This window comes from Urocitellus parryii, assembly GCF_045843805.1.
Source record: "Urocitellus parryii isolate mUroPar1 chromosome 10 unlocalized genomic scaffold, mUroPar1.hap1 SUPER_10_unloc_3, whole genome shotgun sequence".
Classification (NCBI taxonomy): domain Eukaryota; kingdom Metazoa; phylum Chordata; class Mammalia; order Rodentia; family Sciuridae; genus Urocitellus; species Urocitellus parryii.
The window spans coordinates 142,655-169,215 of NW_027551756.1; the positions used below are offsets into that span (position 1 = coordinate 142,655).

Below are 26,561 nucleotides of genomic sequence, written 5' to 3' on the forward strand. Positions count from 1 at the left end.
TATATATATATATATATATATATATATATATATATATATATATATACAATGGGATATTATTAAGCATTAAAAGATAATAAAATCATGGCATTTGCAGGTAAATGGATGGAGCTGAAGAATATCGTGATAAGTGAAGTAAGCCAATCCCCAAAAAACAAGTACTGAATGTTTTCTCTGATATGGGGATGCTGATTAATAATGGGGATGGAGGAGGAGCATGAGAGGAATGGAGGAACTTTAGATAGGGTACAAGGGAGGGAGGGAGGGGTAGGGCAGGGGTATGGGCAGAAAAGATGGTGGAATGAAATGGACATCATTACCCTAAATATATGTTTGAAAACACAAATGGTGTGACTCTACTTTGTGTACAACCAGAGACATGAAAATTTGTGTTATATATGTGTGGTATGAATTCAAATGCATTCTGCTATCATGTATAAAAATTAGAATAAATGAATAAATTTTTAAAAATTGAACCAGGAAGACATAGAAGATTTAAACAGATCAATTTCAACCAATACAAATAAAAACACAATCAGAAGCCTACAAGCTAAGAAAAGCCCAGAATCAGATGGATTATCAGCCAAGTTTTACTTGATCTTCACAGAAGAACTAACACCAATACTCCTCAAGTTATTCCATGAAATAGAAAAGGAGGGAATGTTTCTAAACTCATTCTATCAAGCTAGTTATCACCCTATTACCAAAACTAGACAATGACATATCAAGGAAATAAAACTTCAGACCAATATCCCTGGTGAACATAGATATAAAAATTTTCAACAAAACTCTGGCAAATCACATAAAAAAACATTTTAAAGATAGTACACCATTATCAAGTGGGGTTCATCCCAAGTATGGTTCAAAATATGAAAATCAATAAATGCAATTTACCATATCAATAGGCTTAAAGTCATGAATCACCTGCTTATTTCAACAGATGCAGAAATCATTTGACAAAATATAGCATACAATACATTCAAGCTCAAAACACCAAAATTACTAAGGGTAGTAGGAACAAACCTCAACTTTGTAAAAGCAAGATGTATTAAACCCAAGTCCAACATCATTCTAAATGGAGAAAAACTGAAAGCATTCCTTCTAAAAACTGGAACAAGATAGGAATGCCCTCTTTCACTATTTCTGCAACATAGTCCTGAAAATGCTAGTCAGAGCAATTAGAATAAAAAAATTAAAGGGATACAAATAGAAAAAGAAGAGCTCACACTAGCCTCATTTGCTAATGATATGATTCTATATATAAAAGACTCACAAAACTCCACTAAAAACTTCTAGAATTCATAAATTTAGCAAAGTTGCAGGATATAAAATTAACACACATAAATGAATTGAATTTCTATACATCAGTGATGAATCAACTGAAAGAGAAATCAGGATAACTCTCTCATTCACAATAGTCCCCCAAAACAAAATACTTGGAACCATATCTAACAAAAGAGGTAAAAGACCTTTAAAATTAAACTATAGAACTCTAAGGAAAAAAATTAATGAAGACATTTAAAGAAGGAAAGTTATCCCATGTTCTTGGATAGACAGAATTAATATAGTTCAAAATTGCAATACTATGAAAAGGGCTATACACATTTAATATACTTCCCATGAAAATTTCAATAATGTTCTTCAGAGAAATAGGAAAAGTATTCACAAAATTCATTTATAAAAATAAAAGGTCCAGGGCTGGGGATGTGGCTCAAGCGGTAGCGTGCTCGCCTGGCATGCGTACACCCCGGGTTCGATCCTCAGCATCACATACAAACAAAGATGTTGTGTCCGCCGAAAACTAAAAAATAAATATTAAAAAATTCTCTCTCTCTCTCTAAAAAAAAATAAATAAAAGGCCCCAAATAGCCAAAGTAATCCTCAGCAAGTAAAGTGAAGCAGGAGATATCACAACACCAGAACTTAAATTATATTACAGAACTACATTAACAAAAAACAGCATGGTATTATCACCAAAACAGATGTAAAGACAAATGGTACACAACAGAAAACACAGAGACAAATCCACATAAATATAGTTATCTCATACTAGACAAAGGCAACATAAACATACAATGGAGAAAATATAGCCTCTTCAATAAATGGTGCTGGGAAAACTGGAAATTTATCTATAACAAAATAAAATTAGACCCCTATCTCTCACCTAGCACAAAACGCAACTCAAAGTTAATCAAGGACCTAGACATTAAACCAGAGACCCTGCATCTACTAGAGGAAAATATAGGCCCAAATCTCCATCATGTCCTCTTAGTAACAAAGGCATTCCTGTATATCAGCGACAAATCCTCTGAAACGGAAATGAGGACAACTACTCCATTCACAATATCCCCCCAAAAAATAAAATACTTGGGAATCAACCTAACAAAAGAAGTGAAAGATTTATACAATGAAAATTACAGAACCCTAAAGAAAGACATAGAAGAAGACCTTAGAAGATGGAAAAATATACCCTGCTCATGGATAGGCAGAACTAACATCATCAAAATGGCGATATTACCAAAAGTCCTATATAAGTTCAATGCAATGCCAATCAAAATCCCAACAGCATATCTTGTAGAAATCGATAAAAGAATCATGAAATTCATATGGAATAATAAAAGACCCAGAATAGCAAAAACAATACTAAGCAGGAAGTGTGAATCAGGCGGTATAGCGATACCAGACTTCAAACTATACTACAGAGCAATAGTTACAAAAACAGCATGGTACTGGTACCAAAACAGGTGGGTGGACCAATGGTACAGAATAGAGGACACAGTAACCAATCCACAAAACTACAACTATCTTATTTTTGATAAAGGGGCTAAAAGCATGCAATGGAGGAAGGATAGCATCTTCAACAAATGGTGCTGGGAAAACTGGAAATCCATTTGCACCAAAATGAATCTGAATCCCTATCTCTCGCCGTGCACAAAAGTTAACTCAAAATGGATCAAGGAGCTTGATATGAAATCAGAGACATGGCATCTGATAGAAGAAAAAGTTGGTTATGATCTACACGCTGTGGGATCGGGCTCCAAATTCCTCAATAGGACACCCATAGCGCTAGAGTTAACAAATAGAATCAACAAATGGGACTTACTCAAACTAAAAAAGTTTTTTCTCAGCAAAAGAAACAATAAGAGAGATAAACAGGGAGCCTACATCCTGGGAACAAATCTTTACTCCACACACTTCAGATAGAGCCCTAATAACCAGAATATACAAAGAACTCAAAAAATTAGACAATAAGATAACAAATAACCCAATCAATAAATGGGCAAAGGACCTGAACAGACACTTCTCAGAGGAGGACATACAATCAATCATTAAGTACATGAAAAAATGCTCACCATCGCTAGCAGTCAGAGAAATGCAAATCAAAACTACCCTAAGATACCATCTCACTCCAGTAAGACTGGCAGCCATTAGAAAGTCAAACAACAATAAGTGCTGGAGAGGATGCGGGGAAAAGGGCACTCTTGTTCATTGCTGGTGGGACTGCAAATTGGTGCAGCCAATTTGGAAAGCAGTATGGAGATTTCTTGGAAAGCTGGGAATGGAACCACCATTTGACCCAGCTATTCCCCTTCTCGGTCTATTCCCTAAAGCCCTAACAAGAGCATGCTACAGGGACACTGCTACATCGATGTTCATAGCAGCTCAATTCACATTAGCAAGACTGTGGAACCAGCCTAGATGCCCTTCAATAGATGAATGGATAAAAAAAATGTGGCATTTATATACTATGGAGTATTACTCTGCATTAAAAAATGACAAAATCATAGAATTTGGAGGGAAATGGATGGCATTAGAGCAGATTATGCTAAGTGAAGCTAGTCAATCTTTAAAAAACAAATACCAAATGACTCCTTTGATATAAGGGGAGTAAACAAGGACAGGGTAGGGACGAAGAGCTTGAGAAGAAGATTTACATTAAATAGGGATGAGAGGTGGGAGGGAAAGGGAGTGAGAAGGGAAATTGCATGGAAATGGAAGGCGATCCTCAGGGTTATACAAAATGTCATATAAGAGGAAAGGAGGGGCAAGACAAGATAATACAAATGGAAGAAATGATTTACAGTAGAAGGGGTAGAGAGAGAAAAGGGGAGGGGAGGGGAGGGGAGGGGGGATAGTAGAGAATAGGACAGACAGCAGAATACATCAGACACTAGAAAGGCAATATGTCAATCAATGGAAGGGAAACTGATGTGATACAGCAATTTGTATACGGGGTAAAAGCGGGAGTTCATAATCCACGTGAATCAACTGTGTAATATGATGTATTAAGAACTATGTAATGTTATGAACGACCAATAAAAAAAAAATTCCTCAATAAGACTCCTAAAGCCCAAGAAATAAAATTAAAAAATAATAAATGGTATAGTATCAAACTAAAAAGTGTCTTCAAATTAAAGAAAACAATCAAAAATATAAAGAGAGAGCCTATAGAATGGGGAAAAAATCTTTGCCACATGCACCTCAGATAGAGTAGTAAACTTCAGGATGTATAAAGAACTCAAAAAACTGAACAGCATAAAAACAAATAACCCAATCAATACATGGGCTAAGGAACTGAACAGATACTTCACACAGAAGAAGAAATAGGATCAGTCAATAAATACATGAGAAAAAGTTCAACATCACTAGTAATTAGAGAAATGCACTGAGATTTCATTTCACTGTAGTCAAAATAGCAATTATCAAGAATGCAAAAACCAATACATGTTGGTGAGAATGTGAGGAAAAGGGCACACTCAGACAATGCTGGTGGGACTGCAAATTGGTGCAACCATTCTGGAAAGCATTATGAAGATTTTTCAGAAAACATGGAATGGAACCACCATTTGACACAGTTATTTCCATTCCTTGGCATATATCCAAAAGACTTAAAATCACATAGTATAGTGATGCAGCCATATCAATGTTTATTGCAGCTCAATTCACAATAGCTATGCTATGGAAGCAACTTAGGTGCCTTTCCTCACTGTATCACTCAGTCATAAAGAAGAATGAAATTATGGCATTTGCCAGTAAATGGATGGAAATTGAGATTATTATTCTAAGTGAAATAAGCCAATCCCAAAAAGACAAAGGCTAAATGTTATCTCTGATATGCAGGTGTTGACTCAGAATAAGTGGAGGAGGGGTGGGTGGGCATTCACCAGATTGGACAGGACACATTGGGGAAAGGGAGAGGGGATGAGAATAAAAAAGACAGTTGAATGAATTAGAAATAACTTTCCTATGTTCATATATGAATACACAACCAGTATATCTCCACATCATGTACAACCACATATAATGTAATTATACTCCATGTATATATGATATGTCAAATATATTCTACTGTCATGTGTAACTAAAATTTAAAAAAAATTAAAAATATATTACTGGCTTCTGCAGTATAAACTTCCCAAATGACCCTCACCTTGATGGTCCCAACACAGGTAATAGGCTCCTTTATCTCTGATGCATGTGTTCACTGAAATATTTACCTCCTTTTCTAAACTTTTAATATTATTCCCTTATCTTTCCTCCTCATTAGCTAATAACAGGGACTATATGTTAATCATTTTATCATGTCATGCTAGTAAAGCTAAATTTAATAAGATTTTCTGGTTCTAGGATTAAAACCATAAGCTATTCCAAAGGCAAATTATCCACAGGATTTAGGCCCAGACAGGACATGAACAGAAAATGCATGTGATTTGTAAAAGCACACTGAAATGGCACCCAAAAGACTTATTTATGCTTTCTTCAGTACTCACACAGATTTGCCTCCACCTGAGGGTCCCATGATGGCATTAAGGCCAGGTTTCATGATCCCACTGTAAACACAAAAACATATTGGTATATTATTTCAATTTTTAAAGAGTTCTATAGATTTAGGGTCGGCAATGAATATATTCATTGAAAGCTGATGAAATTGCAGACAGATAGCAAGCATCAAATCTTAAAGAAAAAAATCATAGATTAAAAGTAGTCTAGAATACACAGGATATAAATCACTAGTCAGGACATATAAGGAAAATGCCTCAGAATTCTAAAACTTTCTTTCATTTATTCTTGAAACTGCTAATCCTAGTGTGAAACAATACATTCATGTCCAAAGTTTATGAAATAAATAGCAAATTCACATGAATACTCTTCATTACTCTTACTCCTCTTATTCAGAAGCTGAATAATGTTTTATGATCAGCCTCTTCAAATACTCTCACCTGCTTCCCAGTCAAGTTAGACACAATGAATGAACCAGTGATTTGTTGACTCTCAGCAGTAGTGTTCTCACTTTAAAAAAATCTAATCAGAACAAAAATCAACACATATTAAGTAAAAATAAAAGATGGGATAAAGCATTCCAGAATATAAGAAACCATAACCTGTTCTTTATATTTAAGAAAAACATCGTGCTAATAAAAAAAAAAAAAAGCAAAACACATTCCAGGATAGATGATTTACTGCTTTGTTAGAGTCTGATAAATGGACTGAAAAATGTTCATTAGTAGATGTCCCTGTAGCATGGATGTCCTTTAGGGATGTACAGGTACAAAATAGACACAAAGAATGAAATGGAGGAAGGACAACTAAGGGGAGGGACAATGTAGGTGTATAGTAATGATGAAATAGCAGCCTGACTTCACCCATTCAAAAATCTGGTGGCTATGCCAGTTTGTCTTTAGAATTGGAACATACAACAAGCTGGGTTGTTCTACAGTAGAATCAGTATCTATTCCTAGTTCAAGATCAAATCTGACAGCTATATGTCCTTACATAGGATTCCCAGGGAGGTCTATCCTATTACTGCCCAGCTGCCATGAGTAACGAATGTCCTAGTACAACTGCCACTTCAACATTCACATCCATGAAGACTTCAGCATTCATGGCCTATGACATTTGATGTGTCTCCCAATGATACTAGGGTTGCTGGAGACTGACTTGAAATGTGATTTTCACTTTGCTCATTAACTGAAAAACATCTCACTCAATCACTGGACGACTCTAATGAGAGTGTGGTAAACCAGGAGCAAGCTTTGACACAGAAAAATCTTAATCTTTTGGTAACACTCCTCCCCCAGGTTAAAGACATGTTAATGACTGGGTATGTCTGGAGGTATAGATCATTGTTAGAATGGATTATTAGCATGCATGGAGTCTTGGGTTCAATCATTAGCAATCTTCCAAATTCAAAAAGCTTGCATAAACTCTCAAAGTGCATTTTTCTACAGTTCTTCATGCATCTTCTTTATTAATACCCAGCAACTACTTCTAATGTGACCAGAAAAAGCTCTGTGATTCTCTAAGTCTTCCTTGACTGGAAAACTTCTCAGGCTTTTAAGATACATACTCAAGGAAGGAGCAAGCCATCATGAAAGATTCAACCAGAAACTGAATGTGAATATGTTAAGGCAAAGCATTTCAAACGCACCCTTGTTTGGCTTCCTTTGACACTAAACCCTAATATTACAGAAACAGCAGTAGTGTAGAATCCCAAATGCCACAGTTCAAATGTGGAGCAATGGCTAATTCCACATCCATTTAGGCAACATAATCATGACCTATCTATTTTGTATGAACAAGATTCTCTTCTAGGTGGGAGAGTGCTAAGACTAAATCAAGAAAACAAAGTCCTAGCCCCCTACAGTACACATTCTAGTCCAGAGATCAGTACCCTGCAGTTGGTCATATATTTTCTATTTTCATAAACATTGTGATTGGACAAAGCTATCCTCATTGGTCTAAGTAGAGTCTAGAGCTGCTTTCATGCTACAATTACAGTTAAGACCATCAACTATGTTCCACCAATCCTTGGCCTCCCCACCCTCCCTCTGCTCTTTTCTTACCCCTCACAAGCCATTCCCAACTTATTTTCTTCTTTCAGTATGTTCATGCAGAGGTTCTCCCTCCTCATAGATCTATTACACTTTACTAGATAATGGTCCACCCTTTGGCCATGTTTTGTTTATGGTCAGAGTAGGTAAATGCCATTCCTAGGACAAGTCAACCTCCCTGTACACACACACACACACACACACACACACACACAGAGTTTTTTCACTTTCTCAGTCTTCATGCACCTGGCCCTCCTATTCAGGGTGAGGGGCTTCTATTCTGTCCTTGAGTACTTTGATTGATCACAGCAATTAATGCAGGGAAACAGCTCTGGTTTTCAGACTCTTCGTTAGACAACAAAATTTCCAAGAACACAGGCCATATCTCTGTAACTAGTATCTTATACAATACCAGGCACATACTAGGAACCCAACATTTATTGAATAAGTGAATCTCCACCTTAGTCTATTGAGTCCCTAGTCAACAAGCTGGAAGGGATAAGAGACGTAAATGAACCCTCAAATTGTGTGTGTTTTATATCTATTCAACCTGCCCATATTGAAAGCATGGTACCTTCTATCTCTTTCATCAAAATCTGTATGAACAACTACTTCTTAATTATTGTGTTTCACAAAAGTCTTGTTAGCTTTTCATAAATCAAGTATATCTTGATTTATGTAGCAAAAGATCAAAGACTTCCATCCACCATTCCTCTCCTAGTCTGGATTTCTTAACCAACACAGTAGAGACACAAGAAGTAGGCAAGACAGCAGGTGTTGCTGCATAGACAAAGTTCTAATCCTGCACAGCAGCCCTGGCCTCAGCCCAGTTGGGCCTCAGATCCTGTCCATTTCTCTCCCACCCATGCATGCCTCAACATTTTCTACACTATCTTGTCTTCCCTTGCCCTCTGGAGAAAGTTGGTTGTCATTAACTAAAAATTGTACAGTCACAAAAAAATATCAAGAAAACAGAACATATGTCTAATTTCATATAGATTTGCCTCATCAAGCCTTGATCTGACTTAAAGTACTCTTTTATAACCACTTCCCAATCTTGAAGAGCCAGTAAAAAGTTTATGCTTTGACTAGGAAGACTTATTTCCATTATTACACAACTAGAACTCATAGGCCATGGTCTCTGAGAAAAGCCAAATTCACATTCTGACATCATAGAGGGGAAGCAGAGGCTCAAAAGTATCAGAAAAGTATTGACAACTGTAATGACCAGCATCTGTGAAAAACTCATGGAGGTACCTTGTAGTGATAGGTTACATTGAAACACTCATCTCCCTCCACTCTAGGTCCAACTTCAACATCACATTTTGAATTCTGAATTTGTTATTGGATGAAAAGAATAAAAATAAAATAATAATTTCTAGGTTACTTTAAAAACTACATAACAAGATACTCTTCTAGGTGGGATTCAATTAGCTTATAGGGATCTTATATTCTACCTGTCTTTATTAGAGTAAGCAATAAGTAAATTATTATAGTCTGTGAACAACTATAAATAGACCATTCATTTTAAAAACAGGTCTATTTGAAAAGAAAAGTATTTTCATGATATACTGTCATTTCAATCTCCTTGCTTCTAGAACATAAAGTGTACAAGTACCTAAAACTCATTCGTCTCTGAATCACGTTCGAGTAGTGAAATAGAAACACACTCTTTTTCAGAGTTGGGAAAGATCAGAGCTACAATTATATATCCACAATCAAAATGCAATAAACTAGTCTGGTGCAGTGGCACATGCCTGTAATCCCAGCAGCTCTGGAGGAAGGAGGATCAAGAGTTTCAGGTCAGCCTTGGCAACTTAGTGAGGCCCTAAGGAACTCAGTGACACCCTGTCTGCAAATAAATTGCAAAAATAAAGTTGGTGGGGGACAAAGCTGGAGATGTGGCTCAGTGGTTAAGTGTCCCATGGTTAAATTCACAGTACAAAAAAAAATAAACAATGAACTATACCACCAGACCTCTTTCCACCAAAAACATGGCTTATGCATTAAAAACTAAATGGCACATTAATTGTTCAGTTTCTCAAACAAAGATTGATGCACATGACAGAAACACTTTTAGGAATGTTGTGACAGTTAAGTTCCTTTCAGAGCTAAGCATACACTTAAGTGTTTCAATTATTTCAGTCCTAGGTTAGCCAAAAGAAATGAAAACATTTCTCAATATGTCTAAATTAATATTTGAACACAAATATTCATAGCAGTTTGTTGGTAATAGCCAAAACATGAAGTTCACTGTAGGTCAATAAAGTGGTCCTTTAAAATGTTCATGCACATACTTGATATCTGATAGTTTCTTGCTCTTGATTGTTTTCAAAGTAAATAGACAGCCTCTCTTCTCTTTTACTTCATAACAGATGTTGTGAAAACTTAACACAGGCCCTTTCTGTTCACTGAAGCTCATCCCAGGGAGGACATCAGAGTTGCGTTGGGGCATGGAGATTAAAACTGGGTCATTATTGGAAGACATCTGGAGAGTTCTGTCTTTCTGTATAGGGGAAATCAATAGAAATTTCATAGTTAAGGTAAATTAGATTTTAAACACCAGATAACAACACATGAACACATTTAAATCAAGCTTCATTTAAACTGTGTTACAGTGAGTAGGTTCCTTTCTAAAGAACAGCCTAAATCACTGTGATAAGAACATGTGACTGCATAACCAATGTGATTCTATGTAGGGTTTGGAAATGTACATGGAAATGTACAGGAAAACATTCTCCTAGTGAGAAAACACCAGGTGGGTAAGAGGCACCTTGTTAGAATGCCCTGCAATCTCTCTTAGGATCTAGTAATATAATTAATAATATGCAATGTCTACCTGGTGTGGCAATGCCCTGGATGCCTCTGTGTTAGAGCCTCATCAAGCCTTGACCTTGATTGTAGGCACATAGCTCCTGGGAATAAAGGAACTTGTTTGCTAGGTAACTAAAATTTTAACCAAGCTCTGTTGTTGCTGGAGCTGCCTGCCTAACAGTAACTTCAGACAATAGACTTTCTTGAGAACTGCACAAACCTTCTAACATTGCATAATGCAGCTATGAAATGTAACTGCAGAATAAGTAATCTTACTGATACTCTAAATAATAATGTGGTTATGGTACTAAAGGCCTAATGTAACCTATTGGTATAAATAAACGTGGCCACTTGGACAAGGAGCTGTTCTGCCACTTTCCTACCTCTGCACCTTGTCTTTGTGTTTCCCTTTATTATTTCTTCACAATTCTACAATATATACACTCAGATAAATGAGAAATTATATCCCATCTATGTATACTATATCAAAGTGCATAAATTCAGTCTACTGCCATGTATACCTAATTAAAACAAATTTTAAAAAAAATCAACCTTAGAATCTATAATGGGAGGCAGATACAAAGTAGAATACCTACACTCCAATTAGATGTCACTTTCCCAAATTAAAGTGTCCTAAAATGTAAACAGTATGAAAATTATTCAAAACCTAGGAAGGAAGAAAAAGGCCCATGATTGTTAGTCTTGTCTGGCTTGTAAATCATATGATACAACTTCAATTCAAGAACAGCCTACATGCTCATCATGCAGCTCAATTTTTAAAAAATATTGGAGTTTAGAATATTGTTAATACCAAAAGGAGCTTAGTCAAGCAGTCAGGGGCTAGAGAGATTTTTCTGAATTTATAGTTTCAAATTGTACAACTCTGTTGTGCACCTTCAATCAGCTAAAAAGGTAAACTCTAACACTGTTTTGTACTGACAGTATTATTTCTTTATTGGGCAAACATATGAAAATGACCAAGTAAATCAAATCAATAGTTAAACAGCTCAATGCTTTAAAGAAAAATTGAATATTAAGTTAACAAGTGAAGTTACAAATGTTTCATTAAACAAGTTACAAAAGGCTCCTTAAATAGATTCAGAGTTAGAGCAGGTGCTGAACTGAGCTTGTTAAATAAGTTTGAAATGCTAACTGCAATAATTCTAGTTTTCATTTTTAAGGCCAAAGTCACCCATAAAGTACTTGCTCTCTGCCTATGGTGGACCAGCTGTTCCAAACTGATCATCCTTCTGAGAATAACCATAGAAGGATACAGAACATGAAAACGAGTATGTGAGGAGTTTTCTGGTGAGAGCAACGAAGCCACAGGGACTAAGGAACCAAAATCTCAGTAAGCAGAGATCAGCTCTGGGCAATCCCAGCACCCCTTGCCTTTTCCTCTCTAGATATTTGCAAATGCAAACTTTTCACACATAGGACAACTCTCAGGAGCCAGGCAGAAAGATGCTGCTAGCAGTATATTCCAGATGCCCCTAATATATTTGAGCAAAAAATCTCAGCAGTCTTCCAGCCAGGGAGATAAAAGTTCGATTATGGGCCAGCAAAGATCCCTAGAAACAAAAGCTTTTGAGATTCTAGAAACAATATGGCCTGGGAATATGGGAAAACCAAAAAGACCATTCTCTTCTTTATCAAGGTCATCTTCTCAGCCTTTGCTAGAAGAAAGTTAAATCCATTCTCAACAAAGATTTCATTGGATAGGCATGATGGCACATACTTGGAATCTCAGTGACTCAGAGGCTGAGGCAGTAGAATCGAAAGTTTCAAGTTAGTCTCAGCAACTTAGCAAGGCCCTAAGCAATATAGTGAGATCCTGTCTTAAAATTTAAAAATTGGGTGGTGGATGTGGCTCACTGGTTAAAGACACTGGACTCAATTCCTGGTTAAAGAAGAAGAAAAAAGTGCAAGAAAAATAAAGATCATCATCTAAATGTTCAACCTAAAATTACCAGACATGCCAGAATAAAGGAGCTAAAGTTTCAAATCAGAACATAAAAGAAAACCCACAGATAATCTAGCCTGGAGTTATCAAACACTGGCATTTAAATCGCTGATTAATATGTTCAGGAAAGAGATTATCACCAAATAATGACTGAGGTAGGACAGGTGGTCAGGAAAGTGCTCTCCAATGAAGCTATTGAGCAGTCACTCAGGGAGGCGATCTGGAGGAGAAGTGCTCATCTAAGTACTAGCCTAAGGAACCAGCAAGAGGACAAAGACCTGAAAAGTAAGGGAGGGCAAGAAGACAGGTGATAAGGTCACAGGAACACCATTTTAGGCAGAACCCACCAACAACCACCATAAGGAATTTGACTTGGATTAGGAATGAAATTGAGAGATACTAGAAAGTTCTGAGTGAAGGAATGGCATGATTTAACTACTTTTAAAAAGACCACTCTGACTTTTGTAAGTCAGTAGGGGTGCAGCAAGGAGATTATATGAGACTACTGTAACAACCCGAGAGCCATCTTGGGGATGCTGTTCTGAACCCCTATTTTATCATAAGGTCTTAGAAGACTTATTTATATCTATATGTGTTGTCCCAGTGCAACACCTCTTGGAACTCCAAGAACAGAGACACCACCAGGTTTATCACACACAACACACCAACACCACACCACCTGCAGCAATCTCTCATGTCATGAAAATAGGGGTGCAGGTGGGAAAGACACTGAGCTTCAAGCAGAGGAGACCGTCACTGACAGCAAGGGCACAGCCAAATCAAGGATTTATAAGGGTACTTTATGAACTTTTTCCAAACCATCCCACTGCCTGCCTCAGCCAGCCCATGATAAATTTGGGGAATAAAAAGAGTACAATACAAAATAATGGTTGAATTTATGGCCATTGGAAATAAGAGAAAAACTCTTGTAAATTTAAAATGGATCTTTTATTGAGAAATTCCTATGAATTCAAATAAAAGAAGGAGGTAACAAGACATGGGGGAAAGGGTGTCTGAGGAAGTCAGGAGGATGATACTGGGAGATGCCCTGAAAAGTCCTCACCCTTTGTCTCCTTTCTTCATCAAGCTGACCCCACCCTACTGGCACCCCATTTAGGCCTTCTTTGAAAGGTAGATAAAGTCAGCACCTCACCATCAGTCCTTCCTCTTTCTTTGTAAAACTCAGCTCCAGTGGCTTCAGTGGGAGATTACAAAACTTGTTTCTATCTAGAAACTTCTTTTTCACCCTCTAGATAAATTGAATTGGATTACCTAATTTTGGATCTAAGAACTAAATTCCAGCCAGAACCTGCTCTAAATAGCATCAAGGCTTTTCCAGTCACAAACCCAAGGGACTGAGCTAATAGTGATCAATAAACTAAAGAGACCCTGGTTCAGCAGGGTCTCTGACCAAGCAAGACTTCATTCCCTTCTTATGCAAACAAACTTATTCATAGACACTTGGATGGGAGCAGAAGGTAAAATAGCAATTTTTTCTCTGTACTTATCACCCATTCCTATCTTAAACAACTGTTACTCTGCTAACTTTGAATATGATCCACTGAATATATTTCTCTGTAAATAAATTAACTGTGTAGCTCAAGGAATGAATACTAGTGATTTTTGTGGGATCATGATGCAAGAATGACTCTGAATATATTAATATTAATATAAAGATATATTAATAACCCCAGAAGTGTACTTTAAGTAGGAGAGATATGTGGTATGCAAGTAAAATTATACAAGACATCATTGAAAAAGAAAAAAATATATAAGAACAAAATCAACTAGACTATCAACTTTTGGTTGACATTCTGAGGTGAACTCAGCCTTATTTTAAAGAACAGATGAGGTTTTCATTGGTCTATAGGACCTGTAGATACAGGTAGAAGCCATTTGGGCTCTTCAATTTTTATTAAAACATTTGAATCCTAATTTCCTACCCCACATTATATGGTTCATCTTTAACACAATATAAACCTTCTTCCATGATACTGTCTTCAATTGCTACCAAACTCATATCAAAAACTGTCAGCACAGTGCCTTTGGTGACAGATATTCCAATCACCCTCATCTGACCTTTACACATTGTAGATGTACAAGTAAATGTCACACCAAATACTTACCTATGTGAAATTAGTGTGGGTCAATGGAAATGTGTGTGTGTGTGTTGTGTGTGTGTGTGTGTGTGTGTGTGTTAAACTAAGGACAGACATATTTACAAAGTATTTAGTGAACATGGAGCCAACCTATCTCTGTATGAAATCTAGACTTATTCCCAAATGAGATCCAGCCATCAAACAGTAGCACATGTGACCAGAGGGTCTTAATGTCCAAGTGTGTACTGAAACACTTAGAATAAGGACAGTTACAGCTACAACAATCCTCCTTAGAAAGTGCACTGAGAACATGCACTACTGCATGCATATGGACAGCCCTGAGGCTGCTCTCCATTGCCATTCCTCAGTCTCTTCTGCATCTTCATGTAACACACACACACACACACACACACACTCACACACACACACACACACACACACATTTTCCTCCAAAATAATTGCCAAGAAAACAGCACATAGACCAATGGTAGAATAGAAGACTCATAGACAAAACTATTCAGAAATAGTCATCTGATCCTTTTTGACAAAGGTGCAAAAAATACACATGGGAGAAAGGACAGTCTTTTTAAAACTGGTGCTTGGAAAGCAGGTCATCCATATGTAGAAGAATGAGCGTACAGAAGAATGAACGTAGAAGCATGAAAATGCAACAATTTCTGCCATTATGTACAATCACAATGTATCAAAAGTGTAAAAATAAAAATAAAAAAACCATTTAAAATTAAAAAAAAGTAAATGCCAGAGAAAGCTTGTCTGAAGAACCAGTTTCAGAAGGAAAGACTGATCATTACTTTCTCTTATGGCCTCCAGGATGCAACATTTTTTAAGTGCAGAGGTCCTTTCAGTTCACCTGTGTCCATTCCAAAGTGCTCCCTCAGGCAATGTTCCACTCTGGGTGGTATTTTTTTTTAACTTTCTTTATTTATTTTTTCCTAGTTTTCTCCCTCCCCCACCTTTTTTTTTTCTAGTTTTAACTTTCTTATACTCACTTCAAATGCTTCATGGACGCCTAATGATATTAATTGCAGAAATAGGTCTTATACATGTGTTTATTGTAATACAACTTACTTAAAATAGTGTTTTCCTTAAAGGAAATCTTGAATAATGCCCAGGGCCCTGGAATAATCATGCCCATTTGTTACATTTGTTACTGTGAATCTGTATTTTTTTTTCTGAAAAAGGAGTGAGTATTTGCATTTCTAATTCCTACTTATACACACATTTTTTAAAACTGATTTACAATCTAGTTTTTGGTTTGCACTTTTTTGCATTATTGGAATGTTTTCATGTATTATTTTTGATGTGTTGCCAATAGCTGGATAATTTTTAAAGTTAACTATTAAAACTAAAACTAAAATAGCCACATAAAATTCTGAAAAAAAGAGCTCAGTAAGTTTTCTTTTTTTTTTTAATTGTTGGTTGTTCAAAACATTACATAGTTCTTGATATATCATATTTCACATTTTGATTCAAGCATCCACCAATATTAACTCTCCTTATCTTCACACATTTGAGAACAGGCAACAGTTTTATCTTAACCGACCCATGCAGGACTCCCCACCAGACCTGGAATTAGTTGCACCCCCACATCATTTTCTGAAAAAAAAAAAAAAAAAACATTCTGTAAGAACAGTTTTTATTTCCTCTCAAATCAAACTGCCAATAGTACAAACTCTGTTTGAGCAGTGTGCTCTTGTCTAACAAAATGTGCACCGGATACCCACACACCTTTCCTGTTACACAAATTTGCTTACTTAATAATAGTTCAAGTGACCAAGGGCACCAGTCTCAGGATATAAAGCATGGATATGGAGAGCAAAAGGAGCCAGCTTGATCTTCCACACATGCCCTGAAGCAGAGCTTCCACTGAACAAGGACACCAAGCATCTCTACTGCTGTGGAAACCCTCAAGCATTTTCCCCAGCTCCCCTGGTTTTTCCCTGTTTTCCCTGCCTGCCGCTTCCCGAGCTTGCCTTCTCACTGAAAGACTGAGTGCCTCCCCTTCCCTCCTGTGCTCTGGGGCTGCGGTCTGTGCTGACCCAGGACATTGCATGCAACTGCCGCAGAGCGGTCCCTGGACCAGAATGCCCCTAATGCTGCCACTGCTCTCTGGATCTGGCACTCACCACCAGCTGTGCCTGGGAAGAGGCGAAAGCACAGTTCAAGGCCGCTCATGAGCTGTACTGATAGGAAGCTGCCTGGATGCTGCTTCGCCTCAAGAGGCTCAGGTTGCTGGGCCAGAATGCCAGAGGCCTCCTGTGTCCTGAGGTCTGGCTCCACAGGTCAGGGCGGGGGCAGAAGGCAAAAGGCTTGGCGCTGCCTGACAGACAGGGATAAGCCCCAGCGCCCTAAGCCTTGAGATTGCATGGTATGTGACCCCCGCCCCCCTCCCGTGGAGTCTATGAAATGGAAAAGACTGTCCCTGACCACTAAGGACAGATCAAAAAACATCACCTCTGTTTTTGTTTTTTGTTTTTCTTTTTTCCTGCAAATGAATAGAAGCAATTTGCTCTGATATCTGTGGGTACTTCCCGGGCTGATGGACACCTCCTGTGGCTTGGATGTGTTTGCGACTGTTACCAGGCTCTGTGAGTACTCTCTAAAAATACATTTTATTCAGTTTCATTTTAAACCAAAATTAGAATAAATTGTTCATAGCTACTCTTAGTGACTGTTGTGGTCTTTGAAACATTTCAAACATGAGATCTATTTATTTAAAAAGGAAAAAGTAAATGTGAAATTGAGATAAAGCATAAATAACAGAAACAGGATTATAGGTTGTATAGAGCATTTTGGAGTGACATAATATAAATAAGTCAGAGTGCTGGGGATAAAGCTTAATGATAGAGGTATTACAACCAAGGTGTATCCCTTGTACATAGATTAAAAAAAAAAACATATACCAAAAAATTCTATGTAGAAAATAGTTGGACGAAAAAATCGAAATATTTGTTGTAGGAAATAACATGAGTATCTTTTTTTTCCCTTCTTCCTCTATTTTAGAGTAGTTTTATTTACATTTGTTTTAATGCAAAGATACAAATTTTATAATAAAAATCATTATTTTTATAGGTAAAATCAATTGATAAAATGCTTAGAGTCATACCTTCACCCAAAACAGGGTCAAAGAAGTTTTCACCTTATTTTTCATCTAATTTATAAAATACTTTAGTTTTTTGTTTGTTTGTTTTATGTTTTAATTGTCGTTTGTTTTGTTCTTGTTGTTGTTTTTGATATGCCAGTAATTCCTTAGGTAAATGGAGGGGTCTTTGTGAAAGCTTCTGCCTTATGTGTGGAAGTACTGAATGGAAGGACTTCTGCTTCCAGTATTTTTTCTAGGTTAACACCCTACATCCAACTCTGTGCTTACCTTATTTTATGGCTTGGATCTTTAGTGTCCCTGGAACAGCTCATGTGTTAATGCAGGAATGTTCAGAAGTGAAATGTTATGAGAGCTGCAATCTAATTAGCAGATATTCTTTTGAAGGAGTAATAATTTAAATGGGTTACTGGGTAATAACAGCAGGCCAATGGTACCACAGTCTGGCTAGGCACAAATAAGCAGGAGGTTGAGCCACTTATAGATTCAAGCAAGAACTAACTTTATTTTTGAACTCAAGGGAATGCCACCCACGCAACCCTCCAGGAACTCAGCCTCTGGGAGCTCCAGGGGAACTCAATCAACCCACGGGAACTCTCTAGGAACTCTGCTAGAGCTCAACCAGAACTGGAACTTGGGAGAACTCAAATATAGCGGGCACCAGAGGCAGCAGGAACCGCCCCTTCTGGCAAAATGCCAGGCACCATCCTGACCTGGCCATGGCTCTCAACACAATGGGTCATATTGGGAGGAAGAGGCAGGTCATGAAGGATGTGCCCTGAGGATCATATCTTGTCTCTTGCTCCACCTCAATATCTCTTGCTCACCCTATCTTTCCATCTGTCTCTCTATTTAGTTAGCTAGCTATATAATATTTTACTCCATGCTTACTGGTTTCCAAGAACTGAGAAAATTTCCTCCCCCATGCCCTTCTGCCATGAGTTCTGCCTCACTTGAATCCATCCAAGTCTGTGCTTTGGGACTCTATGACTATAGAATTAACCTCTAAAAATGTCAACCCCAAATAAATGTTTCCTCCTCTAAGTATTCTTATCAGGGATCTTGGTCTTGGCAGAAACAAGCTACCACACCTTGGTTCAAAACAGTCTCAAGATCTCGATTCTTCAAAGGTCAGTCTGTTAGATCAGATGTCTGGAATAAGCTTGTTCAATAATGTAGACACAATCATGAAGGAGCACATTAGAATTAATGGGAAACAGGTAGCTGGGTTTAAAACTATCCGGAATTCACGGAAATATTAGGATTACTTAGTAGTAGTTTGATACTTGCCTAGTCTTCCCAGGTAAGTCAACACTTTCCTTTTATTCCCACAGTAAAAGTAAACATTTGGGAGTATGTACAGTGATAGATTGGCCCAAGGTCAACTTCTCTGCTTCTTGTGGCAAATCACAAGGGCTGCTACCACACTAAGGCATATAGGCTATCCTTAGAGATTATACCCAGCTGTTTTGAGAAATATTAAAGTCTTCTCTTACTACCTATATTTGGGGTTAACATGCCAAGATTGACTTCTTGTCTTACATGGGCAAAAAGGCCAATGGGCTTTCTAGTGTCCAGGAGACCTAGAACAGAAGAAGTGGTGGTTTTCCTTAGTGACTTGGAAGGCATTTGGCATTTTCTAGACAAACTGACAGAGGCTGTTTATATCATCCTTTGGGAGCTTCATAAAGAGAACTTGGCTATTACTGCAAAATTGGGGATGAGAATGAATCAAAATCTTGCCATCCTCTGGAATCCATGCCATTGTCTCCTGGTAGTAGCACTGTTAGTCTCACTAGTGCCCCTTTCTAGGTAGGGAGCAGACTTCCTTGCTTCCAAGGCAGCTCAAAATCCATATAATTTACAAATGGTTGAGAGATCTTGTCTTCTTTCTTGGAGACATTGTCCCTCACTTGGCTAAGAAATATATACTCAGAATCATGTTCTGCACTGAGATTTCTTGCGACTTACTAGTGAGAAAAGGTCAGGCAGTGGACAGTAGGAAAGGGACAGTAAATGTTGACAAGAGGGCATGCAGAAAAGCAGCCATTTTAACATGGCTGACATGTTATAAAACAGTTCCCATTTATCAGAAAGGACATATATTTCCATTTCACGGAAAACAACTGTGTAATACTTAATATAGCCCTCCTGTCTACCCCTCTCCCGCCACTATGTGCAGCACAAGTGAAATATCAAGAATCTATCAAGAGGAGCTTATCAACTTCTCCTTATATGCCTTTATTTATTTTTTGTCAACTTTAAATTTTTTTGTTATAAATGTCAGTAGAACATATTTGGTATATCATATATAGAGAGAGTATAACTTCCCATTCTTGTGGTTGTACATGATGTAGATTTATACTAATAGTGTATTCACATACAAACATAGGAATGCTATGTCCAATTCATTCTCACCTCCTCTCACTTCCTCCAACTTGCCCTGTCCAATCTGGTGAACTACCCTCTAACCCCTGTCTATTGAGAGTCAGCAGCCTTTGTTTTTTGGAGATTGGCTTATTTCATATAGCATGATAGTCTCCAGTTCCATCCATTTTTGGCAAATACCATAATTTTATAATTTCTTCTGTATGGATGAGTAATATTCCGTCGTGTATATGTACCACATTTCTTCATCCATTCATTTACTAAAAGGCACCTAAGTTGGTTCCATAGCTTAGATATTGTGAATTGACCTGCTATAAATATTGATATAGCTGTGTCACTATAGTATGCTGATTTTAAGTCTTTTGTAATGGGATAACTGGGTCAAATGGTGGAGGAGTGGGATAATTGGATCAAATGGTAGTTCCAATCCAAGTTTTCTGAGTAATCTCCATACTGCTTTCCAGAGTAGCTGCACCATTTTGCAGTACCACCAGCAATATATGAGTGTACCTTTTCCCCAGATCCTCACAAACTTGTTATTGTTACTTGTGTTCTTGATAATTGCCATTTTAACCGGAGTGAGATGAAATTTCAGTGTAGTTTTAGCTTGCATTTCCCTAATTGCTGGTGATATTGAACATTTTTTCATATATTTCTTCCATGACAAATTGCCATAAACTTTGACTTAAAAACACAGAAATTTATTACCTTATATATCTGTGGGTCAGAAATCTGACATGAGTCTATCTATTGGGGTAGAATAAAGATGTCAACACTCTCTGTTTCTTTCTGGAACATTTCAACTTTTTTATAGGCTCTTTGCATTTCCTGGCTCATGGATTCATTCTCCCATCTTCAACGCCAGAAACATGGAATCTCTTTGACTTTGTCTCTCATCACTTATCTCTTTGAATCTTTTTTCTGTCATCATGTTCCACATCTGCTGATCCTTTTTAGATTCATCTGATAGCAGCCTTAATTTCACCTGTAACCTTAATTCCCTTTATTATAGCCTAACATACTCACATTCTGGGCATTCAGGCAAGAATGTGTTAGGGAGGCTAATATTCTGTTTAACTTGTGGAAAGGAGGAAAATGAAACTGCAGAAAATCACTCAGTTTCACTGAGTTGGTAGGAAGTTTATTTTAACTAGGGACATCTGAGATTCAGCACAGCTGATCAGGAAGAAGCTATTTTAGCACTTTTCTTATCTGCCTATATAGACAGAGCCTTCCGGGAGTGAAGCTGCTATAAATTCATTTATGGGAAACTTCACTGCCACGAAGGAGAATAACTAACTATGCCTGGATGAAAAACTGCATAACCAAACATTATCACAGACTATTACAATTTCCATCTGTTTCTCTAGAAGTCCATTTATTTCCCAAAATAACTTTCTTCACCTCCACCCTTTTCCATGTTAAGTTGATATATAAACTCCTATTTCTAGCTATCCAGAATCCTCCTTATGTGCATGATCCTACAGGCATATAGGTAAACCTTGTCCATTTTTCTGTTGAACCATTAATAGTAGATTAATTTGTAGGCTCCTCAGTTGAGTGAACATCTAGTGTTCAGCACTGAGTTGCCAGATATCCTGATATCTGATATTGAGTGAGACAAAGCAGGATCAGGGGAATTTTATGTTGTTTTAAAAAAACAATGCCCCCCCCCAAATAAAAAAAAAACATGTCCAGAGTGAGTATGCAGTCTCAGTCTGTAGAATTAACCCCTTAATCTTCACCTTCACACTGTTCAGATCTACCTGCTATCTACAATCATGAGCTAGCATCAGAGGTATTATCTTCAACAAAGTTAGTGGGAAACAAATCTTACTATTCTCAGCGAAGTGACTTCTTATGTTAGTGATTTTTAATGTCACCTGAAAGCAAAAAACTAAAATAAAGTGAATCAAGATTGAAAGGAAAGTGACCACAACACTCGGAGCAACAAAAAAGATCTTTATTGCAGCAGTGCAACAAAGAGAAAAGAAGGAAGGAAAGACAGAGAGAGAGAGAAAGAAGAGATGAACTGGGAGAGAGCAAGAGCAAGAGAGAGACAGAGAGCGTGCGCAAGAAAGATAAAGAGAGAGAGAGCAAGAGAGAGAGAGGAAGAGAGAGAGAGCAAGAGAGAGGGGGGGCTGGCAGGAGGGAGTTTTTATAGCCCAAATCTAATGGGGCCTCTGGGTCTGCAAGCTGCCTTGTTGGCCCAAGGGGGGTTGAGTGCTCAGCCTTGAGCGGGACTTGACACAAACAGGTGATAAAGGACCAGATAGAGGGGGGTTTGAGTGCTTGGGCTATCTTGCAGCCAACATCTGTTCAGCCTGCCCTGCAGACAACACAGTTCAGCCTGCTCTGCACCCAACAAAGATCTCCCTCAGGTTCACAGAAACTTGCATGATCATCATGTTTTTGTACATCCAATATCAACTCTGTTTTTGTTTTCTTTTGGAGTTCCACTTTAACCAACTGGCTCATGCACATTTTAAGACCCAGAATCAGTTAAAACATCATTTCATTTTTTGAAAAACCATTGTGCATTCTCAAGTTTGTGTTTCTTATTTTTTCAAATTGAATTTTATCAATTTATTTTTTATTAAATTGAGTTTTAAGTACATGACAGCAGAATTCATTACAAATTTTATTACACATATAGAGCACAATTTTAATATCTCTGTATATAAAGTGTGTTCATGCCAATTCATGTCTTTATCATGTACTTTGTTTTTATTTTTATTTTTTTGCATTACAATTTTTATTACACATATATACCACAATTTTTTATATATCTGTTTGTATATAAAGTGGGTTGACACCCAATTTGTGTCTTCATAGATGTACTTTGGATAATGACATCCATCCACATTCCACCATCCTTGCTAATCCCCTGCCTCCTCCCTATCCTTCCCATCCCTCTGCCCTATCTAGAATTTATCTATTCCTCCCATGCTTCCCCTCCCTACCCCACTATGAGTTAGCCTCTTTATATCAGAGAAAATATTTGGCATTTTTTGGGGGGGGATTGGTTAACTTCACTTAGTATTATCTTTTCCAATGCCATCCATTTACCTGCAAATGTCATGATTTTATTCTCTTTTATTGCTGAGTAATATTCCATTGTGTATATATGCCACTTTTTTTATCCTTTCATCTACTAAAGGGCATCTAGGTTAGCTCCACAGTTTAGCTATTGTAAATTGTGAATTGTGCTGCTATAAACATTGATGTGGCTGTGTCCCTGTAGTATGCTGTTTTTAAGTCCTTTGGGTATGGTCCAAGGGAGGGATCGCTGGATCAAATGGTGGTTCCATTCCCAGATTTCCAAGGAATCTCCATACTGCTTTCCATACTGGCTGCACCAATCTGCAGTCCCACCAGCAATGTGTGAGTGTACCTTTTTCCCCACATCCTCGTCAACACTAATTATTCTTTGTCTTCATAATAGCTGCCATTCTGACTGGACTGAGATGATATCTTAGAGTAGTTTTGATTTACGTTTCTCTGATTGCTAGAGATGATGAGCATTTTTTCATATATTTGTTGATTGATTGTATATCTTCTTCTTAGAGTGTCTGTTCAGGTCCTTGGCTGTTGGGGTTTTTAGCCCCTGTCTCCTCCTGACCAGAGGGAGAAGCCGGAAAAGCACACCCCGACCAGGAGGAGCCAAGAAAGGTAAAGGTTGCCTGGCCACCCACCCCAGCCCTCCCTCCCGGGAGGACAATCAGATGTGCCAGGGAGAACAGTCAAAGCAGGATCTTGTTTAATAAGGAAGTACACACAGCTTATAGCACAGGAGCCAATCAGAATAAAGGTCAGAGGGGTGGAGCAAGTTCACATGTACACCCACCCCATAGTCTGTAAGGGAAGGCACAAGCTGTCCACAAGGGCGGAAGGGTCCTGGACCTATCCTGAAGTGGTCACTGTCACCACCCACAGAACCGCCTCCTGGCTGATAGCCAGGAGCTGTCCCATCCACATGTGCAGCCTCAAGACCAAGAAGCAGGCAGCCACGCCCTACACTTGGCCCATTTGTTGATTGGGTTATTTATTTTTTTGTTGCTTAGCCTTTTGAGTTCTTTATATACCCTAGAGATTAGTGCTCTATCTGATGTGTGAGAGGTAAAAATTTACTTCCAGGATGTAGGCTCTCTGTTCACCTCACAAGTTATTTCTTTTGCTGAAAAGAAACTTGTTAGTTCTCTTCAATCCCATTTATTGATTCTTGGTATTAATTCTTGCACTGTAGAAGTCTTATTAAGGAAGTTGGAGCCTAAACCCACATGATGAAGATTAGGGCCTACTTTTTCTTCTGTTAGATGCAGAGTCTCTGGTTTAATTCCATAAAGAGGTGAAAGATCTATACAATGAAAAATATAGAACCCTAAGGAGAGAAATCAAAGAAGACCTTAGAAGATGGAAAGATCTACCTTGCTCTTGGATAGGCAGAATTAATATTATCAAAATGACTATACTACCAAAATCACTGTACAGATTTAATGCAATTCCAATAAAAATCCCAATGGCATTCCTCATAGAAATAAGCAAAGCAATCATGAAATTCATCTGGAAAAATAAGAGACCCAGAATAGCTAAAGCAATCCTTAGCAGGAAGAGCAAAGCAGGTGGCATCACTATACCAGTCCTTAAACTATTCCACAGAGCAATAGTAACAAAACAGCATGGTATTGGCACTAAAACAGACTAGTAGACCAATGGTACAGAATAGAGGACACAGAGATTAACCCATAAAATTACAATTATCTTATATTAGACAAAGGTGCCAAAAACATGCACTGGAGAAAAAAATAGCATCATCATCAAACAGTGCTGGGAAAACTGGAAATCCATATGGAACAAAATTAAATTAAACCCCTATCTCTTACCATGCACAAAACTTAACTCAAGTTTGTATTTCATACTCACTTTCAAATAAAACTGCCAGTGGTTCCAAAGTCATCTCCCAGGAGAAGTGTGCTCTTTTCTAATAAAATGTGCCCCCAGTATACCAAGCTTTCCTGTCACAAATTTATTCACAAGGCTTCCTATCCTTTCAAGTGAGCAAAGACTCTTGCCATGGGACACATGTGCTCAGAGGCAATGTGTTAACAGTCTGAATAAACGTTGAGAAGAGTCAGCTGGAGCTTGCAAACATGCCCAGAAGCCACAACTTCCCTTGGATAAGGACACCATGAAAATCCTGAAGGGATTTTCCCAGCTCCCCAGGCTCCTTTCCCTTCTCCTCCTTCCACCCACCATTCCCTCCTCAGTAGAGGACAGAATGCCTCTCCTTTCCTCCTGCTCTTTTGGAATTCGGTCTGTGTAGACCCAGGGCACGTTGGCAGCCACAGCAGAGACCTTCCCTAGGACCAAACACACAACTCGGGCACCCGCCTGTCCAGAAGCTGGGGAGCCAGCAGTGAGGAGGTGGCACCAGCGGTATAAATGTGGCTGGGACAAGCAGGGTTTAGCAGCAGTCCTCCTAGTGGTCACTCCAGCGCGGCTTGCTCCCCTTGATGTGGGAGAGGTGAGGAAAGGAGAAGACCCAGGCAGCTTGCCAGGCAGCCTTAAGCACCTAAGCCTGGGCACCTGAGGCCAATTAAGAAATACCTTCTTTGGTTGTTAAGTTCACAGGTAGCTAAGTCCTGCCAAATAGAGTACAATGGGAAAAATTATTAGGGGCTGGTAATCAGTCTGGAGTGTGTCAGATAGTACAGTAGAGAATGTAATAACAGTGTTCCCTGAATACTAGGCAGTAAGGCTACATGGTAAGAGTCCACCACACTGAATTTCAATACCCATAGCAATCTTTTAAGTCCACTTTTTTCATTGAACTATAATGTAGACTTTTAAAAGTCCAAGAAATAAAATTAGCTTTTTAAAATTTACAACATGAATACACCTGTACATCTGCCATGTTAAGGTCTGTAAACAAGTCAAAATAACACCTGGCATTTTGCCAGGGGAATGTTAGAGTTCCTAAACAAGTCTGGATGGTGCCTGGTAAAATGCCAGAGGGCGTGGTTTGAGAAGTAACAAAAGCAAGCCATTAAGTGTGGAGATTCCTTATTGGTTGACTGATGCATCTAGTTTATGCTAATTAAGACAAGCTGTGCAAAATGTATAAATACCTCTGTTGTCCTACAATAAACGGCTCCTACTCCTGCTGTATCAACATACACAAGTTATTCGTCACCCCCTGGTTATTTTGCTGCAGCCGGACTGCGGCACTGCCACCCAGACATTTGAAAAGAGCTTTAACAATTTGCCCAAAACTTCTCTCCTGCTCCTTCCTGGTTCTTATCCCATCCAAGCAGTGCCACCATTCTGAAATATATATTAGTTTT

The 26,561-nt window shown here is 38.1% G+C and overlaps 1 protein-coding gene across 1 annotated transcript in view; it reads right to left on the minus strand.

Annotated features, from left to right (window-relative positions):
* LOC113178178 (broad substrate specificity ATP-binding cassette transporter ABCG2-like) overlaps positions 1-10,320 on the minus strand; it is a 47,694-nt gene extending 37,374 nt beyond the window's left edge. The window contains exons 1-2 of the mRNA XM_077794267.1: positions 10,130-10,320; positions 5,772-5,831 (exon numbers count right to left, since the gene is read on the minus strand). Of these exons, the coding sequence (XP_077650393.1) occupies positions 5,772-5,831; positions 10,130-10,320 (251 nt within the window). The remainder of the gene's footprint in view (positions 1-5,771; positions 5,832-10,129) is intronic.
* Between the last annotated feature and the right edge of the window lie 16,241 nt (positions 10,321-26,561).